This window comes from Erithacus rubecula, assembly GCF_903797595.1.
Source record: "Erithacus rubecula genome assembly, chromosome: 1".
In the NCBI taxonomy this organism is placed as follows: Eukaryota; Metazoa; Chordata; class Aves; order Passeriformes; family Muscicapidae; genus Erithacus; species Erithacus rubecula.
Genome location: NC_136658.1, coordinates 47,779,718 through 47,801,705, shown reverse-complemented (window position 1 = coordinate 47,801,705; position 21,988 = coordinate 47,779,718). Strand labels below are relative to the sequence as shown.

Genomic DNA, 21,988 nt, shown 5'->3' with positions numbered 1-21,988 from the left:
GTGGTTTTTACTTAACCAAATTTTTTTGCATGATGCATTCACCTTCTACCTTTATGTTCTTTTTTACATTTTTAAAGGGAACTAAAAATTTTGCAAACCTTCACCCTTTATGTTATAAATTGTCAGAGTATTTACTGGGCTTTGTTGACTTGTTGCTCAGGAGTTAGTTAAAGCTGGCTGAATAGCTGTCCTAAATACTTCCTGGCTGTAGCACTTGGAATAGCAGTTTTCACTTCTCTGGTGATGGTGCAGTAGCCAAACAGGCAGTATATTTTTATCTGACTCCACTGTCCTTGAAGCACTCTCATTTTAAGGAACGCCTACGCGTCTTTTTATTTTAGGTCTAAACAAAGAAAAAAAGTAAACTTCTGGATTGTTAATTAGTTTTTTCCTAAGTATAAGGCAGCTAAAGAGATGTTGGAATATCAGTGTTAGTCCCTGATCTGTTCATAAACATGATCAAAAGACAAGACTGGATGCAGTTTGTTTTGTATACAAATTACCTTTCCAAATGGAAGACGATGTTTATCTGAGATCCATTAAATAGGAGCTTATGTAGCTAATTATTTGAACACACACAAGTCCAGGCTGGCTCATCCCATGTTTTGTGGGAACTGCCAGTGCTAAGGTACGTTGGGTTGGATAGGGTTGGGTTGGGTAGGGTTGCAGAGATGGGCATTGGCTTATAGTCAGCACCAGCAATCCCACACCTCTCAGTGCAGCTACTCAGGGCCATCCTGGATAATTCCTCTGTCTTGTGGGAAGAGGCAGTGGGAGCTGGGGACTTTGAGTATGTGTGTGGTCAAACATCTGAGGGACTTCACCAGCTTGCTGTTTGGATCCATGAACCACAGTGCCTGCTTGGGCTGTGCGTGGGCATGGAGAAATGTCACAAAGTGAGTCTCTCCAGACTGGCAAATCTCAATTACCTGACCTCTCCTAGGGGGTTTGAGGGGTTTTAAGGGTGTTAGAGTGGCAACCACCACATTTCCATCATAGCAGGGTTGTCATCATCCTCTTAGGCTGCAGTCAGAAATCTGAAAAATTCTTCATTATACATCTAGGGTATATGGGTGCCTTTTTTTTTTTTAGCAACACACATAAAAGGTAGATTTAAAGTGTTACAATCATGGTTCTGAGATCTTTACAGGTTATAATCTCTTTGTGTGTCTGCAAGAAGTAGATGATAAATTGGCAGACAGCTGTTTGATGATATATAAATTGTTGTCTGGTACTCTAATAGCTTAACATTTTCCAACTGTGATCAGATGTGTCTGAAATTTCAGCTTTACTCCAAGAGAGTTTCAGTTCCTCATTAGTTCTAATATTCCATGAGTAGTTAACCAAGTCTGTGTAAAGCTTTGCATTTCCAAAGAGCCGTGTTTAATTGCCTAGAAATTGGCCTATATGTTGGTGTTTTTATTAAATGCTGAGAAAAGTTCTTTGTATCAGACTTGCTGGTGTTTTTGCATTGTTTCCCTGTAGTGTCCAAACTGGTAATTCCACTTGTTAAACTGGGTTGGCTTTTGCAATCTCCTTTGTTGTGGGATTCTCCCTTGCTTCCCCCAGTACATTCCAGAAATTGTTTGCTTGCAGGCAACTCTATTTATAAGCTTGTTTCATTTCTGTTTGATGTTTGAAAAGGTTTTTCATAGCTCTTACCTTTTCTTTGGTTTCTATGATATGCTAATCAAATGCTCTTTAACTAGTTAAAACTGAGCACTTTATTTGTTAAATACAGCCAGCCAAGTGAGCCCTTCAGGCATGCATCTCCCTTCTTTACTGTCTCCCTTTCATTGTTCTCAGGATTATAGCATGGGAAAATGAATAGGGCATGGTCTACAGTATGGTGTGTGGCTGTAGATATGATGAACCTTCTACTGAAACCTTCACACCTTTAAAATTCACTGTGTTTCTTCTTAAAGCACAGTTTACTTTTAAACCTAATTTGGTATTTTCAATTCACTAAAACTTTAAGACTGAAACTACCATTGATGAGAAGAATTCAGATAAATACTTGCTGATGAAACACTAGGTTTTCAGTGTGAGATGGTGAAGTAAAATAAATTAAAATCCTGTTGATAACTCCTGAAAAAGACAATTTCCTTGAAAAATGTTAACAGCACTTCTATAATCTTAGTGTTGATTTTAAATTAATTAGAAGACTTCTCCCCCATTGGCAGTTTTTTCCTTTGTAGTGAAGTTGTCAAGGAAAGCTGAGATTATTTGCTATATTCCACAACATCTTTTGTAGGAAGGCAAGATACTTGTAATCAGTCTGCTTTAAAGGTATCTAAAAATCTAAAACCAAATGAAATTTTATAATTGTAAAGCTCATAATGATGTGCTTGGGTGCCTTCATGTTTAAGTCATTTCCAAAGCAATCTCTGTATCAGAAGCCATATTTTTAGAGAGATAGAGGTACTCTTACAAAGCTGTTTGTATGTGATTGGTCTGCCTATATATGTAGTCCATGGATTCAGTAGCATTTGACTTGCCTACCAGTGAAGGGAAACGAGTGCAGTCCACCCAGCCTCCTCCATCTTTTACCTGTGTGCTTGCAATTGATTCAGCAGTGCTTCAGGTCAGAGCTTTGCCTTCATAGGAAGATGCACCATCTATCTCCCAGCTCATCTGGAGGATCCCTGATGAGTTTTACCTTCCCATACTGTGCTTTTTGATGTAGGGTAAGTAACAACTTACCCAGCAGCACAGCTTATGTGCCCCCAAGGTTGGCCTGAAGATGTGAAAACACATTTGAAATTAGGTCTTTCTTGGGCTTTTATTGTTTTATTTATTTACTAAATAGTATAGCATTTAATAGCCTGAGGAGTAATATTTGTAAGCTGCCCTATGAAGGAATGGTAGGATATAAATGAAAGCTTGTATCAGGAGCTGTGTCTTTTGGGCATGATTTTAGATTGCACTGGACAAAGAAGATCTAACTCTAGTCTTTGTCTTGCTAACATGCCAAAATAGCTTTTATTGCTACATACACCAACTTTCATGCAGTCGCTTTTGATTGAGAGAGTCCCTCTCTCTGCTGTACTGGAAATAGGTTACTATAACCTGGTTTAAATGGTTCTAATGTTTTAAAAATTTTAAAGTATGTTACTGTTAAATTTCAGAAACTTCTAAACTCCCTCCCACCCTCCCTTCATCCAGACACTGAATCCCCAGAGATTAAACAAAGGAGTTGACTAAACCCTGTCTAGTTGCTGGTTAGTGATCTCATATTTTGACTATTTCTGCTGATGAATAGTACCCATCCATCACAATTTTTCTTTGCTGAAAAGCAGCAGGATGGGAAAAAACACAGAATTGGCCATTTAAATATTTCTTTTCCAGACTGTCTGCAATTACAAAGGCTTTTTGAAAAATCTGAGTCAAGATGGTTTCAATTATAAGTAGCATTTCTAACCATACTGCATTCTAACCTGTATGTCCTTTAGGTTGAATCTAACATGCCACAATTATTGTAATCACTGTATGATGTGCACTATCAGACAAATAGAAAATAGAAGCAAATACTGAATGGTTTCTGGCTTTGAAAGAGCCACTCTCTGGAAAGCATGAGATCATTATAAATTTTTTTCTTCCATAAAACTTTGCTTTGGTTTTTAGAGTTTTGGTTTAATGTATTCTTCAGCCTTGTGTCATTTATGAAGAATATTTAAACCAAAGTCCTTTAAAGTAGCTGTGATGAATGAGTCTCCTGGGAGTAATGAAAAGATGGTTCAGCCACACGTTGCAGGTCAGGTGATGAGCCGAGTACCTTCTCAAAGTCTGCATGCAATTTCGAGGTCTTGGTGGTTGGGCTCTTTTCCTTCCTGCTCCAGAGAGGAAAGTTCTCAGCACTTCTGGTCCCTCTGTTCCTGCTTGGGAGCAGAGAGGGAGAATCCTCACTCAGAGTTTCTCTCTTGGTTGTTGTTGTCACTTTGGCATAAAAAGTAGTGACGGAAGCCTTGGCTGTGCTGTTGGCTCCTGACCACATCCTGCCTCTTCCCTCCCAGCACCCAAACAAAACAAAACATTTGCCAAAAAGAGGTTTGGTGGGAATCTCTGTCTTGTGACTCCTGCTCAGATAAGGTGCAGGCAGTGAAAACACTTTACCCACAAAAGGAAGTCATAAATTATGTTGTTCTTTGGTTCCTGTTTGCAGAACAGTATTTCAGACCTTGAGTTAGTTTCTCCTGAGAAACAGATGAGCATGGTGCCAAACCTGTAAAGGCTTCCAGGAGATAGAGCACTGGATGTTGTCAGTTTGTCACTGTTGCAGTGGAGCCTGCTTGTCTCCCATAGAAACTTTAGGGGGAAGGAAGAACAAGTGAACAAAAGTGGTTCCTTTCTCCAAGTGTGTTTGCACATGTCATACTAGATGCTGTGATAGCCTGTTAATGAACTTCTTTTCCCTGCTAAGACTTAAAGGTGGGAAGGTATCATCTTCAAAATGCTGAAGAAAACAAATTAAAGTAGTCCTTGTTCAAATCAAATGGGTCAATTCTAGCTATGACTTTTTCTCTTCCTCTATAAATCTTTGGGGCTTTGCTCTGTGACACTGGAAAATCTTGGTACACTAGTACATTATCCCCTTTCAATCCAATTTGAAGAAAAACAAAGTGTTTGCCTTGAAATTATATTGATGTGCTTATAGCATTGTATTGTCCAAAATGCTGTATGGTAGCTCTTTATTCTGTCAGTGGAGTGCATCAGCTTTCAACATATAACAACTGCTTGTATTAAAGTATTTCTGGATGAATGGTCCATCAGATTTCTTTTTTTAACATGAATGTTTTGCTTACTGCCATTGTGTTTAAATACTTTTTTTTATTGCTCCATAAGTGCTTGGGTTTGCTGTGATCATTAGCTTTGGCTGGGCATGTTGATGAGGCAAACACGAGTATTTTATTACCAACAAATAGTGTGCCATCATCATCATCACCTGGATTTAATCTTCCCTACCACTTTCCAAATAATACCCTCCTTTTCTGTGGTTTCTAAGTCTCTCAAAATGCAATTATCTGGGCTGAAACATTTCAATTACTCAGAGTGTTTATTTAAAGTTTTGGTGGAACACTTCAACCATCTTTGAAAAACAATTGAGCTGTAAATACCTTGGTTTTCCTTCCACTTTTTTTAAACTGGCTCAATAATAAACTTGATTTCTTGTTGTTTATAACTGAACCTTGGGATCCGGCACCAGAACAGTTGCTCTGGTATCAGTAATTTGCTTTCTGCTATTTTTGTGAAATTTCACCCAAATGAGGTCATTTTGTAATTTTTTTTTTTTTAAATTCACCATCCATGCACGCCTAGCAGAGGCTGTGTGCAGGCAGGCAGGTTCCACATACACTCAGTTTTCAGACCAATGACACAGCTCTGTCTGGTGTCAGGTGCTGGCGCCAGGAGCTGGGAAGAGTTAAGGCTGAAGTTGAGGAAATGGAGAGGAAAAGAGCTGGGACAAGGTGGGAGTTTGGCCAGGTGAACTGGGTAGGAGCCAAGAGTTGAGGGAAATGTGTTGGAGATGTGCTGTCCAGGCAACATTAGTGCATGCTCCCTTCCAGCCCTGTTTCCCTGTGCCTCAGTGTGGGGTGGCATGTGAAGAGGTCAGGTCTCTGCCCAAAGGGTGCTGGTGCAGCAAGAGAGGCAGAAGGGGCAGAGTTGGCAGGAGATATGCTCCTGGTCAGGTGTTCACCTCTTCCTCTGGAAATCAGTGAGTGGGTCCCTGAATCTGGCATCTTAACTGCTAGCCAGGAGGTGGGTGGACTCCCAAATCCCAGGAGCAGTAGGTGTCTAGTGAGGCATTTGCATGTAAAAGGAGGACAGACACCTAGAGCCAAAAACTGCAGGCACTTCTCAAGTCTTTAATTGTATTTGATCTCAGTTTATTTTGGTGTAGAGTGGAAGTAATGCTGGCTAGTATCACGAGAAAACTGAAAAATCCATTAATTATTTTAATGGAAGCATTCCTAATGTGATCCTGTAGAGCCAGCCATATGAATAGGCCCAAAAGGGAGTGAATAGCTTGCGTTCAGGCCAGGAGGTAAGTGGACATGTGCTGGAGTATTGACAACTGACTGGCAGGCTTAAAAGAAATACTATTTGACTGCCTATTCACTGTGTGCAAAGTAGTAGATGTGGTCATGTAATTGAGGTTGGTATCACTGCTTTTGCTGATGAAGACAGGTACCATGGAGATTGTCAGGGTATTCCAATGTCATTGCCATATAATAAATGTTAGGGAGTCTAGTGTGTGTGTTCCTCCCAAAGTTGTGGATAGATGCCTTGGAAAACCTAGAGGCATTATTTTAATTTGAAATTAACCTAGAATTTTATTTAGTCAGTGCAGAATCTGTCTTAAGGAAGAGAATAATTATCTGCTCCTTCAACACAGTATTGAGAAGGTATAAGCACTCTCGAGACCACAATCCCATATTCTAGTACTGGAATGAATACAGTATTCAGGGAAAGTAATAAGACATCCTAATGTGTCTTATCTTTTCTCATAACCATGATTTAGCTGCCTAATTCCATAAGCTACCATTTCAGATAAATGTAACTGCATTATACTTCTTGCTATTTTTACTGGATCTTCTGGAAGCTTCCTAATACCTGGTGGAAGGGGATAGATAACCTTTCAGCAAAAAAATAAAAGGGTTTTTTTTTTAGCTTACTGGAATACCAGGGCTTCATTCTTTCCTCTTGCTTGAATTTTTTACCGGTGTTCTTTCTCTGCCCCCCCCTTTTTTTTTTTAAGCTGATCTTGTTTGTTGGTTCTTTGGGTGGTCCTCACTGCCTACTCTTATATCCTGCTTCTTCAGAGCAGGGGTCTCACTGCCCCTCTTGCTAGTAGTGCAATTTTCGCCTTTCCCTCAGGAGGGAAATTCAAGGTGTGTCAGACTGCAAAAAAAGATGGAAACTAAAATGTTTTACTGATGATAAACTGATTCCCAGAGGAGGAGGAGGAGCATGAATTAGGTATAGAAAAGGTGAGGAAAGGTGCCCTATTTCCCCTTGGCTTTTCAGGTCAGGTATACTTGATTGCTTTATGTAGGCAGCTCCACAGTGAAATGGTATCTTTTAATTTCAATAATTTGTTTGCTGCTTCTCAGCAGCTATAAAAGTTAAAGATAATTTTACGAGTGATTCTTCCTTGAAAATGCATATATATTCATTTTTAGGTCTTTGTTTCTTTAATTTCTGTTTGTTTTCAGGAACTTTCCAATCAGTTGAGAGCTGGTGTCAGACTCCAGCCCTTGCTGGCTGGTCCTGGGAGCAAAGCAGATGATTTATTAATAACGCAGCAGTGGTGCCAGTGCTGCCACTGAGAGTGGGTAAACACTCCTCCAGTGAAGAGGGACAAGACTCTGTACTTTTCACCTCTGCAGTTATGTAAGGTGTCCTTGGCCATCTGTGTATTTAACTTGGCCCTTGCTTTTTCCATTTGTTTACAAAATGCTTGGCCATGAAAGTGTGAAATCCCCAACAGGGAAAAGTTCCAGGAAGCCCCAGCTGGACTGGGAGCCCCAGCAAACAGAGGGGTGAAGCCTGGCCTGGCCAGAGTGAAAGCAGCACAGGGACTGGCCAGTGACATATCAGGGCCCCTGGTAGCAGTTCAGGGCTGCTGGACATCCCACTTGGGAGCTGGGGGCTGTGCATGCTGCTGTCCAAGGCAGTCCCTTGCTTCTGGTGTACGTTAGGTCTGTCCTTCTCTGTAGTACACCAGAGGATCTCTTAGTGTGCTGGGGACTTGCTACATCAAGCTGATGACCTTTTCCATATGATGAGAATGTTCCAAATAAAATGCCTTTTCCAAGTCACATGTAATTCACTGCAACTCTCAAATGAGGCAGATTTTCAAAGCTCCCTTGGCCAGGTGAATTGCTGTAGGAAACCAGTGTAGTCAGTTTTATAGCACTCTACTCCCATTTTCTTTCTGGTCCAGTCAACCAGGCTCCTCACTGCCAAGGCATATCTTCTGCTCCTTTTTGATGCCACATAACTGGTTTTATGGCTTTTCCTGAGGTGCATTGATTCCTGGTGTGTTGTTGAGGGAACCATTGCCAGTCCATTGCCTGAACCTTGCTGGGCTGTTCATCCTTTGGGCTTGTGAGCATCCCATTGGCAAAGACCTCTCCCCATTACTTACTATTTCTTTTCTAACCTGGATATGGTGGAGGATATGTGCTGTGCACATTGGAGGGCAAAGTCTGTGTACTGAGCCATGGTGCCTTTCCTTTACAGGCCACTGAGAGAGAAATAAGGTGTCTCAGGGCTTGACTCTCAGTTCTGCAGTTACAATTGCCTTTATCACTGCAAAGTGGTGCTTACAAAGCAAAGGAATAATCTCAGTCCTGCTCATATGAGCAAGCTTGCATTAAAGTCAGCATATGTCTGCTTTAAGGTTTTTATAGGAATTGGAAAGGAGGTGGGGAAAGGAGTATGTCAGGAAGTGGTGCTGTGCCATACCCATCTTCTTGTTTGGTGCCCTGCTGTTCTGCTACACCACTGTTGCCTTTTCTCTTGCCAGCTACCCTGCAACCAAACAACTTGCCTCTCTTTGCTGGGATTAATTCTGGAATGGCTACTTTTGTCTGCTCTTGAGATACAGAAAAAATTTGAAGAAAATTGCATCTTATCAAGCTCTTATCTTTTTTTACAGTTCAGTCAAGTTAAATATAATGGTGGAGTATGTTGTTTACCAGCAAAAATCTGTGTCACCTTGACTTACTGTGTGGTCCAGCTTGCAATTTACACATCTCTCTTCTGTCTTCAAAAACATTCAGTCTTTGAGATGAGCAGTTGTGTTAAAGCTGCCCAGCTATGGGTTAACATGCTCTATTCTGAGACTCTATAAAGGTTTTAGACATTTTTTTCTGTAATTCAGGAATCAGTGAATATGTTGCCTTCTCTGGCTGGGCAGATTGGAGGGCTTAAGTCACGGCTCTGCCTTTGAAGCCCATCTTGAGTCCCATGGCAGGCTGCATCCAGTCATCCCACAGGGGAGCTGTGTTTGTTGGAGCCCTGCACGAGGCAGCTTCACTCCACATGAAGACTCACCACCCATGTAATAAAAATCAGACATCTGAGGAATTTTAGCTAAATAAGGTTATGCTTCCCTCCGCTTTCTTCATGTTCATTCTGTTGGGTTTTTCCCATATTCTATCTGTTGGCTGCCTCTCATTCCATGGAATTTGTCTGTGTGCATTAGAGCGAAGATTTATTTCAGGGATTGTCCACAGTTACTTGTGATGTACTGCAGGTAGCCGAACCTGGAGTTAAAAGAAAAATAATCTGGTTGATTTTGAACGTCAGTGGAGAGGAGAGAATGTGAAAAGAAAAACAAAAGAAGCTACATAATTGGGGAAGAAATCATCTCTATTGCCCTATTATTATAAAATTATTTTCAAGGCAGTTAACACAGAAATAAAATAAATTGATATTAGTCCGTTGTCTCTTTGTCTGAGTTTTCTTCTTATTTGTTAGAATGATCTCAAGCATCTTTGTCAAACAACTTAGAATTTCTTTTTTTTTTCTTTTTTTTTGGCTTCTGCAATATCTGCCTGACTTCTTTGTCTTTTGAGCAATTTAATATTGAGTACATTTCCCTTGATATTGCAAGGCAAATTATTAAACCATTCTCTATAGCTATGCTCAACATTTGTTTGAAAGAGCATCTTGAGAGACTCAGAGCTCTTTGTGCATTGCAAATGTGCTCTTCAGTAGAACATTTTGTCTTTTTCCATTTAAATAAATATCTCCTATTAAGTCTTTAGTGGTAAGACTCTTACATCATTTAGGCATTCCATCTTTTTCTAAGGCTTCCATTTTTGTTCAATATTTTTTCTATTTTTTCTGTCAGTTACAGTCAGTTCTTGTTCTCTACTTTTATGAATAAAATGATCATTTTTATTTTACCAGCTTTTAGTTTATTACCAAAAATTGAAGTCATTAAAAGAGTAGCTAATGGGTTTTCTTAGCCTGTTGGAAACTGAATCAGACTGAAACCACCTGAGAATTTTTTCCTTCTTTCTTTTCTACCTGAAAGTAGGAAAGTGAAATTGCTTTCTACTTTTTCTTGAAACGGAAGTGTGTAGGTGTGTATAAATATGTATGCACACTCACTAACTTTGGTGGGTGGACTTGCAAGGTGGATTTATAAATACAGAACTAAGTTCTCAGCAGTGTTTTAAAGTTGTTTTTAAGTTGGTTTTGTTGGTAGCCTTTGTCTGGTTTTTTTTGGGTTTTTTTTTTTCCCAGGAAAACAGAGCCAAGAGCTCAACCATTTCAAGTATAATATAAGAGATGTTTGTGTTGTTTTACAACACATTTTTCCTTTAGGTGTTTGTGTTTCTAAGATATACGGAATAGTAAAGTCTGAGTTATTTGAGCTCACCATCAAAAGATTAATATTTCTGTTAGTAGTACAGTTTGGTCCTTTTCAATTATTTTTCAATTTCACAAATCGTTCAAGTGTGCCCCATTTTCAAGATAAGGGATCTTTTTCTGGTCTCCATTTCTTTCTATATAAAATTATATAAAATTCTGCTTAGGCTAAAAAAATTGTGTTTTCATAAGCATACATGTTTGGAAGGCAATGTACTCTAGATGTGAAATTATGTAAAATGAAAAAAAATTTGAAATATTTTTGTATGCCTCAAGGAAGAAATAAAACGCTGCGTTAAATTTTTTAAAATCTCTGACTAGTCATTCTTAAGGCTTAACTAAATCCCTGAAATCCTTGGACATATGCCTAGCTCTATGAGCATGTGTAGTCCTACACATTGTATAAGGTGGTGCATATTCACATCAAATGCAAAGAGAATACTTTAGTGGTGCTATAGTGTCTGGTTTTTTTCTTCCTGAGTGAAGTTGGAAAGCAGATTGACCTGCATAGGAAAACTGAATTCATGGATTGTGATATTAGATGGAAATGCTTTTTTAATTCAGTCCAAACTGAAGTCTGAGGGTTTTGCATGAGTGTTGAAAGTGCTGTTGGTGATTGAGCTCTCGTGTACTAAAATATGTAGGGGAATGCATGTAATCAAATCCTGTAGAACAAGAGAAATCATCTCTCTCTATGGGATACACAGTGTTTTCTTTAGTGTTTTGGTGGTTTTTTTTTTTTCCTTTTTGATATTTCTGCACTTGAAAAGTAATTTTTGAACTGGATGTTTTGGGCTGGTAGAATTAATGTGTCTGTCTAAGCATAGAAGCAGAAGCTTAACTATCTCAAAATACCTGCCCTCCTATTGACTGGGTCTATTTTTAGCCTCAGGGAGCACAGGATTATCACAATTGAAAAGTTCCTGGCTTATGCAATACTGAAATGTTTTAATTGATTGGGTGAGACAACACATGTTCCCAACCAGAATTTGCTGAGAGGCTGCTGTGGAGGGATCCCAAAGGAGAATAAATGGTTTTGCTCTTGACAGAAGCTCTTCCAAATAAGTATTTATGCCTTAGGTACCACCCCAGCTGCTGACACTGCTTTCTTTGTGGCTATTCTTGCCATGTGCTGCCACCACCCTGGACAGTGGCCTGTGCTACCTCCCACTCTGCTGGAGTTTGAACAGTGTGTAATATCTTCAGTAGGCAATGTTTAGCTGAGCAGCATGCCCACAGCTGCAAAGGCATTACTGTTTTAAAATCTGCCCTGATCTTTACAGGCATGTGCCAGACATGCAGAAAATGGCAAAAGATTTTTTTTTTTTTTTGAGTGGGAGGAATAGTTGTGACATCAGGTGATTATTACTTTTTAAAAATTATTGTATGTCTTTTCTAACTCCAGCAAATGTTTAGATCTCAGAGTGTCTATCTGGAAACCAGAAAGCCTTTTTTTTTCCCCTTGTAGAACCAGTTGCTCAGGTGCCTTCTAAAACCATTTATGTCTTGGAAGTCATATATTTCTTTTCCCATTAAACTACATATTCAATCTTGAGAGTTCACACAATTTCATCTGCATTTTAGGTTTAGCTTGTTTTCTTAAGGAAACAGGTTTTGCATACATGCACTGTCCATATTTCTGCCAGCGTCATCCTCTCACCCTGATGACTTCTGAACAATGTAGCCAATTTCAAGCAAAATTGCTGGAAGCAGACACCTCAAAGACATATCTCAAAGTTCTTAGTGGTTATGCAAAAAGCAGTGTCTGGGTAGCAGAGAGATGCAGAGTTTTACCCTATTAAGGAAAGGCAGAGCAGGCACTGAGCCGCTCCCGAGCGTGATGTGCCAGCAGCGCTGGTCTTGGCCGGCTCCTCGGGACACGCACGGCTCCAGAGAGTTATAATTATCCGTGAGTTCTTCCCTGGGCTATAGTTAGGGGCTGGGAGGGTGCTCTGGGGGAGAAGCAAGGAGGGAGTGGGTACAGTAGGGAGTTAAGAGTTTACAGAGAGCAGAGTTGAGTAGGGGGAGCTGGAAGCACCCTGGGGAGCGAGGTTTGGAGCAAAGGGCAGCAAGGCAGCAAGCCTCCTCCTATTTCTGCTTCTCATTGGATAACCTGTTTTTAAAAGGTGTGTCAGACGTTAGGCTATGCTGTGAGTTGGGGAGTCATGCTTTGTTATTTCCCACCATTAACATCAATAAATTCCGTACCTGACCAAAATATTTCTGGAAGCTTTAGCTGATTCTTGCCTAAGAGATAGAAGAAACATTGTTTTGCTTTTTTTTTTTTTTTCCTGTTCAAGCATATTACTTTTATTGAATGTAACTTTAATAAGTCAAATCTAACTCATTATTACAAATAAGCAATTTCCAAGCTTGAATTAATTATTGTTATTGTTACTATGAAAGCAAGAGTAAAACACTGAAAGAAGTTGTGGATTTATGAAACATTCAAAGACAGGAAATGGATCCTTAGTGTGTTAACATGCAAAGTTATAGGGTGTTACTTCTACATTCACCTAATGTTGTTTATTTTAAATTTAAAATTCTAAACACATATCTAGCTTTTTAATATACTCTAGTATATGTCCTGTGGCATTGATCTTAGACAAACTACCTGTTGTTATAATGGGAAAATCTATTGATTTTTTTTAAAAGCCAATGGTGCGACGTGGCTTGTTAAGGGATGTGTTTTTGAAATTAAGCCAGTCAGGTAGCATCTCCCAAGACCATTGCCTCTGCTGAAGTAGAGCCTCTCTTTGCTGTGCCCTGGTGTTGGGCACTGGTGTTCTTTGAGTTCGCAGCTCTTCGATGCACCTTTTCCCTCTCCCACTGCTTTACTAGAATGAAACCTGTGGGACAGCCTGGCACGAGCCACAACATGCTCTAGTCTGGATAATTAGCAGTAGAAAAGAATTTTTCTGTTTAAACTTTCCATTGCCTGCCAGAAATGTGGTGCTAGGCAGTAAGCTGGACAGCTGTAGAGGACAAAGGCAAAGAAATAAAAGGTCAGAGTTAGGTACCATCCTTCCAGGATAAAGGGAGTAACAGACTGCTGGGAATGTAATCTGATGTGTGTTCATTGTTCCTATCCATTGCAGATAAGGAGACAGCTCATTGAAAGGGATTTTTTTCGTGAACTCCCATGGGAAGTGCACAACCACTTACGTTGTGCTTGTTGATAACCTTCACTTGACAGGAGTTTCTAGGGTCTCAGTTTCAAACCAATCTGTCTGTGCCCTCAGTTTCAGGACTCTGACTCATATCTGGGAACAGGTTAAAAGTTGTAAGAAGCAATTATTTTTTTCTACCGCCTCCCTTATCCTGCTGAGTTTGTGCTGTCCTGTGCCAGAGGGCTTGAGTGTCTGTGGAACAGCTCCTAAACTGCTGTGGTTTTAAGATGAAGCAAGCCTCACTCCAGGGGCTTGATATTGATACACCTGAAAGTTAAAGTACCTGGTTTTGTCTCTGCATTTGTGATGATGTGGCCTTCTAACATTAGTTTTTTACGAAGTGGACTCATTGATGGTGACCCAGTGAACACATTGAATGCACCTGCATGTTGTGTACAGTTGCCTGTTCTGCTTTTTGGTTGATATGTGCTGTCATGTCAGTTGGACTTCATGTTTGGATTTTTAATAAACAAAAAAATTATGGATCAATTTAATTTCATTTGACTGAAATGATACTACAAGTATGAATTTTTGTTTGTGCAGTGATTAGTAGTTGGGAAATGGAGCATTTGGGAAAACAGGAATGAAAAATTCCTCATAGGTGTTTTCCTGCTACCATTTTAAGTACAAAAAGTAAAAAAGCTGGTCTCAGAGTTTATTTAATTTTGGTAGTGAGGGCGGATTAATTTACCCACTATTTTCAGTGCTCATTCCACTGCAGTTTATTTTGGGTCATTTAATTTCAACAAGGCTTGATCTGTTTGGAGGGCTTTCTATAGCAGCGTGGTGAGACCACCCAGCTCTTTTATATACATACATTCATTGCTAACCAGGAGCTCAGAAAACTAGTAAATGATGCTCAGACATGAATAACTTCAGACAGTGCATTTTTGTATGGTTGGATTATTTTGGAAGAAATAACCAATCTTTTGTACACTGTGGGTTGCTTTGCAGAGCTTGAAGTAATGGTGTACAGTAGCTGTGTGCTTTCAGAGGTAAGACTGGAGGTCTGGCTGAAGGCACTCTTGAGGTTTAAGGTGCTTCAGAAGCCACTGTGCATGAGAGTTGTTCTCAGGCCTTATTTAAGGAACACGTTTGGTTCCATATGTCGATGTTTCCATCAGATTCAGTAGTTTGATATGATTTTGCTGTTTTAATTTTTAGGTTTGCCATAGGAGCCGTTCATATACAAAATAGGCTAAGGTAAAATAGATGTCAGTTGAAAATGTCTAAATCAGTTGTTCTCATCAGCCAAGAAAAAAGCATATGCTCATTGTCTGTGCTGAATCTGCTCTAGTTCAGCATTATGATGGTAAAGGCCAGATTCCCCCCCAAATGAAAGAGCCAGCTTTCTTTTGTGTCCATAAAATCATGACTGTTTCTGGTTCTGCTCATGCCAGCTGACAAAGTAAATGTTCCTTTTGTGTAAATCATTAAATCAGGCAGCATTAGTGATTCTCTCAATGGAAGAAAAGCATGATATCCTGAAAGTGGCTGCATCTGTACTAGGAGGTTAAAACAGCACTGAGACCATTATTCTTGAGTGTTGAGACCATTGATTTTCTTAACTTTTTAGCTTTCTCACATTTTCTGGCTTCTGCTGTTTAGCGTACTCCCAGCAGCAGCCAGGGGCAGTTCAGGAAAGGGCTGTTCTCAATAGTTCAATAGTGGGGAAATAGCTGTTTGCATTCCCATCAACCTCAACACAGGAGAAGCTTCCTGAAAATGTTTAACTCACTCATGAACAGCTAGTTATGACATCCTTATAGCAAATGAGAGGCAGAATCTGCACTGTTTTGGTGTCTAAGTCAAAAGTGTAACAGTGGCACTAGTTTTGGGACATTTGAAGCCTGTTGAAAGTTTTGTAGCTCTGTGTGTGTGTGTGTGTGTGTGTGTGTACATATATGGAGTCAGTGTGTGTTTGTACAGTGTGGTATTCCTGCACAGGGATCTGGATGCTTTCTTGACTGTAGAAGAGTATTCCTGCTTGTCTACAAATAATAAAACCCTAACACCGGTGAATGGGAAGTTTCAAAACCATTTCTTAAAAACATCTCAATTTAGAAACAACTTATACAAGTTGAGTGTATCCAATGTGGTTTGACAAATGCTTTAGGCCCTCTAGTCGCAGCTTTTAAAATTCTGTGATTGTTTGTGAGCCATATCATCAAGGAGCTTCTGATCTCAGCAGGTCCTGCCCTGCAGCTGCACAACCTCCAGGTACACCCTACAATTTCCCTTTCTGAGGGAAAATATGTCAGTGCCTCCTCTGCCACTCTACCTATGTTTGGGGTCAGCTTGTACATCCATCTCCTCTAACCCAAGGCGCATCAAGATGACAGCCTACCTATATTTTTATTGTCTCTAATTATAACTAAAACCTCCTTCTTTCATGTTGATTGGAGCTGTCCTTTTGCTGTGTACCTTCAGATTTAGATCCATGCACTGTTTCTAAATTTAGGCTGTAAAAGTACCACCTTTACTTCTGTTCTTTTATACTTGAATGGAAATAGTTCAGAGTTGTGCTGATGTAATGAAACAAGAGGCTGGAAGGCAGTGAACTGGAATAAGGGTGAATGTATGAGAGAACACAAGCAGAGAGTGGCAGCTTCAGATCCTCACTGCCACAATCACACAATTATTTTTAATACTATGTACCTAAAAGCTGCATTTCTCTTACAGAAGGTTTCAATTTGTTATTCATCTTGTGACTCATGTAATAAAAAACTTTATGTTACACCAGATACTTTAGCCAGGGTGTCCTGAGAGGCAGTTCAGGCAGTCTGGACAGTTCTGAGTTTATTAATTGTATGGCAGTGATCTGTACTTTACAATGAAAATGCTGATTCGCAGCTTTTCTCTTTTTTTTTTTTTCTGTGGTGAATAGCCTTAATGATCAATCAGAGGTGATGGACTGAGACAGAGCTCAAGGCCATCAGCTCCTCCCAGCCCTCTATATAGTTCCCAGGAAACACCCTGTGTTTCATTAGGTCTTGCTAAGTTTATGATGTAATATTTTGCTCAAAGGCATTAAACTATCATCAAAGGCAGCCAACTGATTAGTGTGAATTCTTTTTCTAGGGTCGTTGTACAAGGGAGAATTGCAAGTACCTTCATCCACCAACACATTTAAAAACTCAACTGGAAATCAATGGCAGGAACAACCTAATCCAGCAAAAAACTGCAGCGGCAATGCTTGCCCAGCAAATGCAGTTCATGTTTCCAGGGACACCACTACAGCCAGTGGTAAGTATATTTCTCTGGTGGTCTTAATGGTAAGTAAAGTTGAGGACTCTATCAACCTGCAAAAGTTTTCTAAATAGTATCAATAAAAATAGTCCCTGTATGTTTACTTAAGGAATGGTCAAGATGCTAGAGATATGCTTATTTCTATTTGCATTTCAAGATATAATGGAGTGTTGCTGGACATTTGTACTATTTTTCTTTTATCCCATAATAATTTTCATTTTTTTCCTCCTTTTTTTTCTCCCCTTAATGCATTTCATGTCATATTTACAAGATTTTTGCCTATAATCCTTCTGGAGGTGAAAATTTGTGTAATAACAATAATTTGCTAGTAAGTAATTTGAATAGGAACACAGAGTTTCTCAGGAGTTTATGGGTTTGAATGGCTTTAAATATTATTTAATCCCAGTACTGGGAGCAAAGGTTAGTGGATAGCATTTTCTTACTCTGTTGAAGTGTCTGAGGATAAGAGAATTGGTGGTGCATGCACTTTACAAACTCAGTGTTTTGTCTCAAGGTGGTTCATGTGGTGCCTGAGACACTTCATATCCAGGAGGTGACATAGAGCTAGAGTCTGGCATGCATGAGCAGCATCTTTGGATATGCACTAAAGTGATCAGTTGCCCTGGGCAGCCCTTGCAGTTGGGCTCCTCAGTGCAGCAGACTTCCAAAGCATGGTTTGGCAAGTAATCTGAATTAAATTTTTCACACAAGGCTGCTAATAATGTTTTTTTTCCAATCTAAATTCCTAGTGTGAGGTATCCCACTGGAGTGGGATTTTTTTTCTCTAACTTGAGGCATCTGGAGTGTTGGCATCAACTTTTGCAGTGAGTTTCCAAGGTCCATGTATAGTTTATCAAAACATATAGGCACTCCTAATTACTATTTGCTTGGCTTGTTCCAGGCATCAGCATTCAGATTAGATGATTCAGTTTTCAAAGTGCCTTTGTCTTTCCGTGGGCTACCACTGGAGTCAAGGGTAGGTATCTCAGAGGAAGACATCTGAATTTGGTGACAGGAAGCTCAACCCAGATGCCTTTTTCAATAATGTCTTTTTATATTTGAAACATCTCCTGTTTTGGATTGGGAATTGAGTGTCAGGACTCCCTGAATTTCTGGTACTTCCTCATCAAATTGTATCTGGTGGTGTTGGCCTCCTAATGTATCTTGATATTTCCTGGGGATTTACCGCTTGAGTTTTTACCAGGAAAAGTTTTGATGAAGTAGTAGATTCTATCACTTAATATTATGAGAAAAATTGAAGTGGCAAAATTATACTTTTTTTCTTCTCAACCATTTCATCATTTGAACTTTACAATTTCATTGACGTAATGTCTTCTGTACTGATGGCTGTGATAAAAATGCCAGGCCTGTCTCACATAAATTGCCAGATTAAGATGACTCAGCCTTGACCAAATGGATAAAAAGTGAAAGAAAATTTCATAGAAGTCATTTGACAAGGGGATTTATTCTTAAAATTGTATCTGACAAAGCTGTTATTTATATTTCACATAACACAGATTGTCTTCAACATAGTTGAGCTATTATTTCATATAAATGTTCATTATTATGCTCTTCAGGATTTAGCTAATGTTTGATATATAATCTGAATTGCTTGATATCAAGCAGATTTGATCACTGATTGAAACACTGCATAATGCACTTTTAACTCATAAGGGCAGTTAGATGTCATTTCAGTATAGTTGGTTTTCCTGGTTATTCTGCATGCTCAGAGCATCTTATTGGTAAAAAGTCACATCCAATTATAATTTAGTAATTGGTTCCAAAGACAAAAAAATCTGAAGTAAATCAAACACAAACAAAAAATAAAAACTGCCTTCTAGCTCCTGTGTTTTCTCTTGCATGTTTTCTACGTACTATATGTCATGCAGGCCACCTTAATGGGAGTGACACTTCTCCTTTGTTAAAGTGTTTTGAAGTCTAAGTGTTGTGCTGTTGTGTTTCTAGCTCCTGGCTTATTTGGGAACCTCATTTATGACAGAGCTAATCAGACATGTGTCCTGTAGTTTTGCCTCATTTATAGTTATAACTTCACTCTCTGGGGTACTCAGCTCTGCAGAACTAAAGCACTTTCCAGGTCTGAGCATGGGCTGACAATGGTGATGTTCTGCCTCCACCCCCGTGGAGCTAGTGGTAACAAACCCACTATTCTGCCTCGTCACGGCTGTTTTAGCATCACACAAATGCTCTTTCTTCTGGTCATGACTTCACTGACTCACTGTAGGAAAGAACAAAACAAGATTTTTAGACCCGTATCACTCCCTCCAATCAAAAATTTTCATATGATGAACTAATCTAAGCCTGAATAATCCCTTTCTAAATATTGTGTCCAGATGAGATTGTAATATTTATTTTGCTTGCCATTGGTGACAGCTGAGCACACAAACGTTTGCGAAGGTGAGTTTTTTCAAGTGTATGAAACACAGTAACATAAAATTGCAGGAGGTGGCAAAATACAGTATGCAAACATACTGGAAGTTACATGCCAAAGAGCTCATTATATGTACTCTTATTAGAAATATGGCTTTAATATAGTTAATAACGCTTCAGCTATGAAATCTGAATACTTTGAAAAACAGCCTGTTTGCCCAAGGAAAACAGGTATTGAGGAAAACCAATAAAGTCTGTGTTATTTCTACATTTAGATGTGTAAATAAGCCTGCAATGTAAGCTGGACCTCCACACAGATCCAAATTCAAAGTAGGACTTCCTTTGCATCAGCAGACTCTTTTCCAATAATAGAGTTACAAAGGTGGTTCTTCGTGTGCTGCTGGAATGTGTTAGGTGATTAAAAGAAGAGAGGATGCAGTGTGTTTTGCCAGCTGTTTGAAGTTTTTTTCATTAAGAAAATGAATTGGTGCCAGAAAGAACAGCAAGCAGAAGACAACTAGTACACTGTTGATTAAGGGGCTGTTTTTTCATCTTGGTGTGTGTTTTCCTTTTTCAGCCCACATTTCCAGTGGGTCCCACAATAGGAACGAACACGGCTATTAGCTTTGCTCCTTACCTAACGCCAGTAACACCAGGAGTTGGCTTAGTCCCGACCGAGATCCTACCCACGCCGCCTGTCATTGTTCCTGGAAGTCCACCAGTTTCAGTTCCCAGTTCAACTGCTACCCAGAAACTCCTCAGGACTGATAAACTGGAGGTACTGTGGGCACCATTGTGACTAGAAATACATTCTCTGTTAGGCTGTGGGAGAGATCCTGGAGGGTTACTGTTGTTTTAGAAGCAAAGCTTAAATGTAGTTGCTGCAGATAAAAAACTTGTAACCAGGCACAATTTCTGCACTTGCAGCCAGTGATGATTAAATACTGTTATTTTTAAAGTAGTGGTTTTACTTATATTTAATACACAGACGTCAATATGAGTTGGGTTTAGTTTTGGGTTTTTTTTTTGGTAAAGTTCATCATCTCAACTTCAGGTATATATATATTCCTGTAAAGGCATGCCTTGATGAAACATCTAACAAGCATATTTTTTATTTCAGAAATAATTGTCTTGGTTTTTCTGCACTGAAAATAAGGGAATTTTGTAGCTTTATGGATCAATATTAGGGGAATGGTATAGCCCTTCAGCCCTGAGCTGCTAATGGAGATGTGGAATATTACCAACCCTGCAGCAGGCTGAAGGCACAAGCCCCCAGCTATGTGCAGAGCCTCCCAGCTGTTGCTGGATAACTGCATGGCTGGACTCAGTGGAATCTGTGATCTTAGTACCACAAGGGGGCCAAATGGCTCTTGCAAAAATAAATGTTCTTTCCAAAAATCTTAAGCACCAGTGTCAAGAGCACATTTCTTCTTAGGAAAATCAGTGTGTTCATTCTGCCCATTTTTGAAAACTATTTTTAAGTGGGATCTCAATTTTGTTTGTAGACTCCATAAAAAACACAGTGAATCTGATGTGTATTTTCCCTGGGTTTCAGCAAGAGGAACTCCTTCCCTACCAGTCAACCTGCAAGAATACAAAGTGTAGTCAGAAAGAGACAAAATATTTTGTGATTCCCAGCTAGTTTTGCAGGAGCAGTTAACGTGAGTAAGTAAGTATCCTTCCCAGCTGCTTTCTAAACAAGAAAAAGGAAAGGCATTTGGGAATGCTTCTGTTGCATGTTAAGTTTATTTATCCACAGTACCAGTGAGCTACCTGAGGAGCCAAGAACATAAGGGTTAAAATAAGTGCACTGCCCTCACCCAGCAAAAGATGAAGGGTTTATTGAACTGAAGCTGCTGTAAAACTTGAAGTGCCAGGAGAAGGGGGCAGGCCAGCCTTCTGGGGGCGTGGGACACTCCTTGCCCTTTCCCTGTGCTCTGGGCTGCCCCTGCAACGCGTGTTGTTTTGCGCTAGGTGTGCAGGGAGTTCCAGCGGGGGAACTGCGCTCGTGGAGAGACTGATTGCCGCTTTGCGCACCCGGCAGACAGCACAATGATTGACACTAACGACAACACCGTAACCGTGTGTATGGATTACATAAAAGGTCGTTGCATGAGGGAGAAATGCAAGTATTTTCACCCTCCTGCACATTTGCAGGCCAAAATCAAAGCGGCGCAACACCAAGCCAACCAGGCTGCAGTGGCAGCCCAGGCAGCTGCAGCAGCTGCGACTGTGATGGTAAGTGCTGGCATGTATGGCTGCCTTTTTTTTGATGCCTATTTTGCTTTAATTTAATGCTGTTTGCTTATACTTTTTTTTCTCTTTTGCCTCCTTTTTAAAAAAAAATTTTGGTTTTTTTTTTAATTTTGGTAAAAGATAAGAATTTATAAAATTTTTACTATTGCTTGATGGGAGGAAGCACTTTCTTTTCTTTATGCCCTTGTTTTAATGCTGTATTTCTATTCAAGACAGTGAAGCAAATGACACTCTATACCACTTCTGTTCCCTGCCTTAATTATATGCAAATTTGCCCCTAGTATTTCCAAACAGAAACAAAACTGATAAGCTTCAGTGTTCCCAGGAAAACAGAGACACATATGCTGTCTTAGCTCTTTGATGGCAGATATACATGTGGAAATTTGGAAGAAAAGCAAAGAAATAGCGTTTGCTCCAGAGATCAGTAGTAGAACAGAAACCTGGGTCGAGATTCAGCATAGTCCACCTTAGAAATGAGGCAACCAGCAGCCACCTTGGTCTCGCTGTACTGGTAGGGTAGAAAAGCCAGGACACTCATC

At 39.8% G+C, this 21,988-nt stretch overlaps 1 protein-coding gene across 9 annotated transcripts in view; it reads left to right on the top strand.

Annotated features, from left to right (window-relative positions):
• MBNL2 (muscleblind like splicing regulator 2) overlaps positions 1 to 21,988 on the top strand; it is a 102,175-nt gene that overhangs the window by 54,090 nt on the left and 26,097 nt on the right. For all 9 annotated transcript variants that reach the window (XM_079306979.1, XM_079306981.1, XM_079306974.1 and 6 more), the window contains exons 3-5: positions 16,638 to 16,802; positions 19,771 to 19,971; positions 21,168 to 21,431. In XM_079306979.1, the coding sequence (XP_079163105.1) occupies positions 16,638 to 16,802; positions 19,771 to 19,971; positions 21,168 to 21,431 (630 nt within the window). The remainder of the gene's footprint in view (positions 1 to 16,637; positions 16,803 to 19,770; positions 19,972 to 21,167; positions 21,432 to 21,988) is intronic.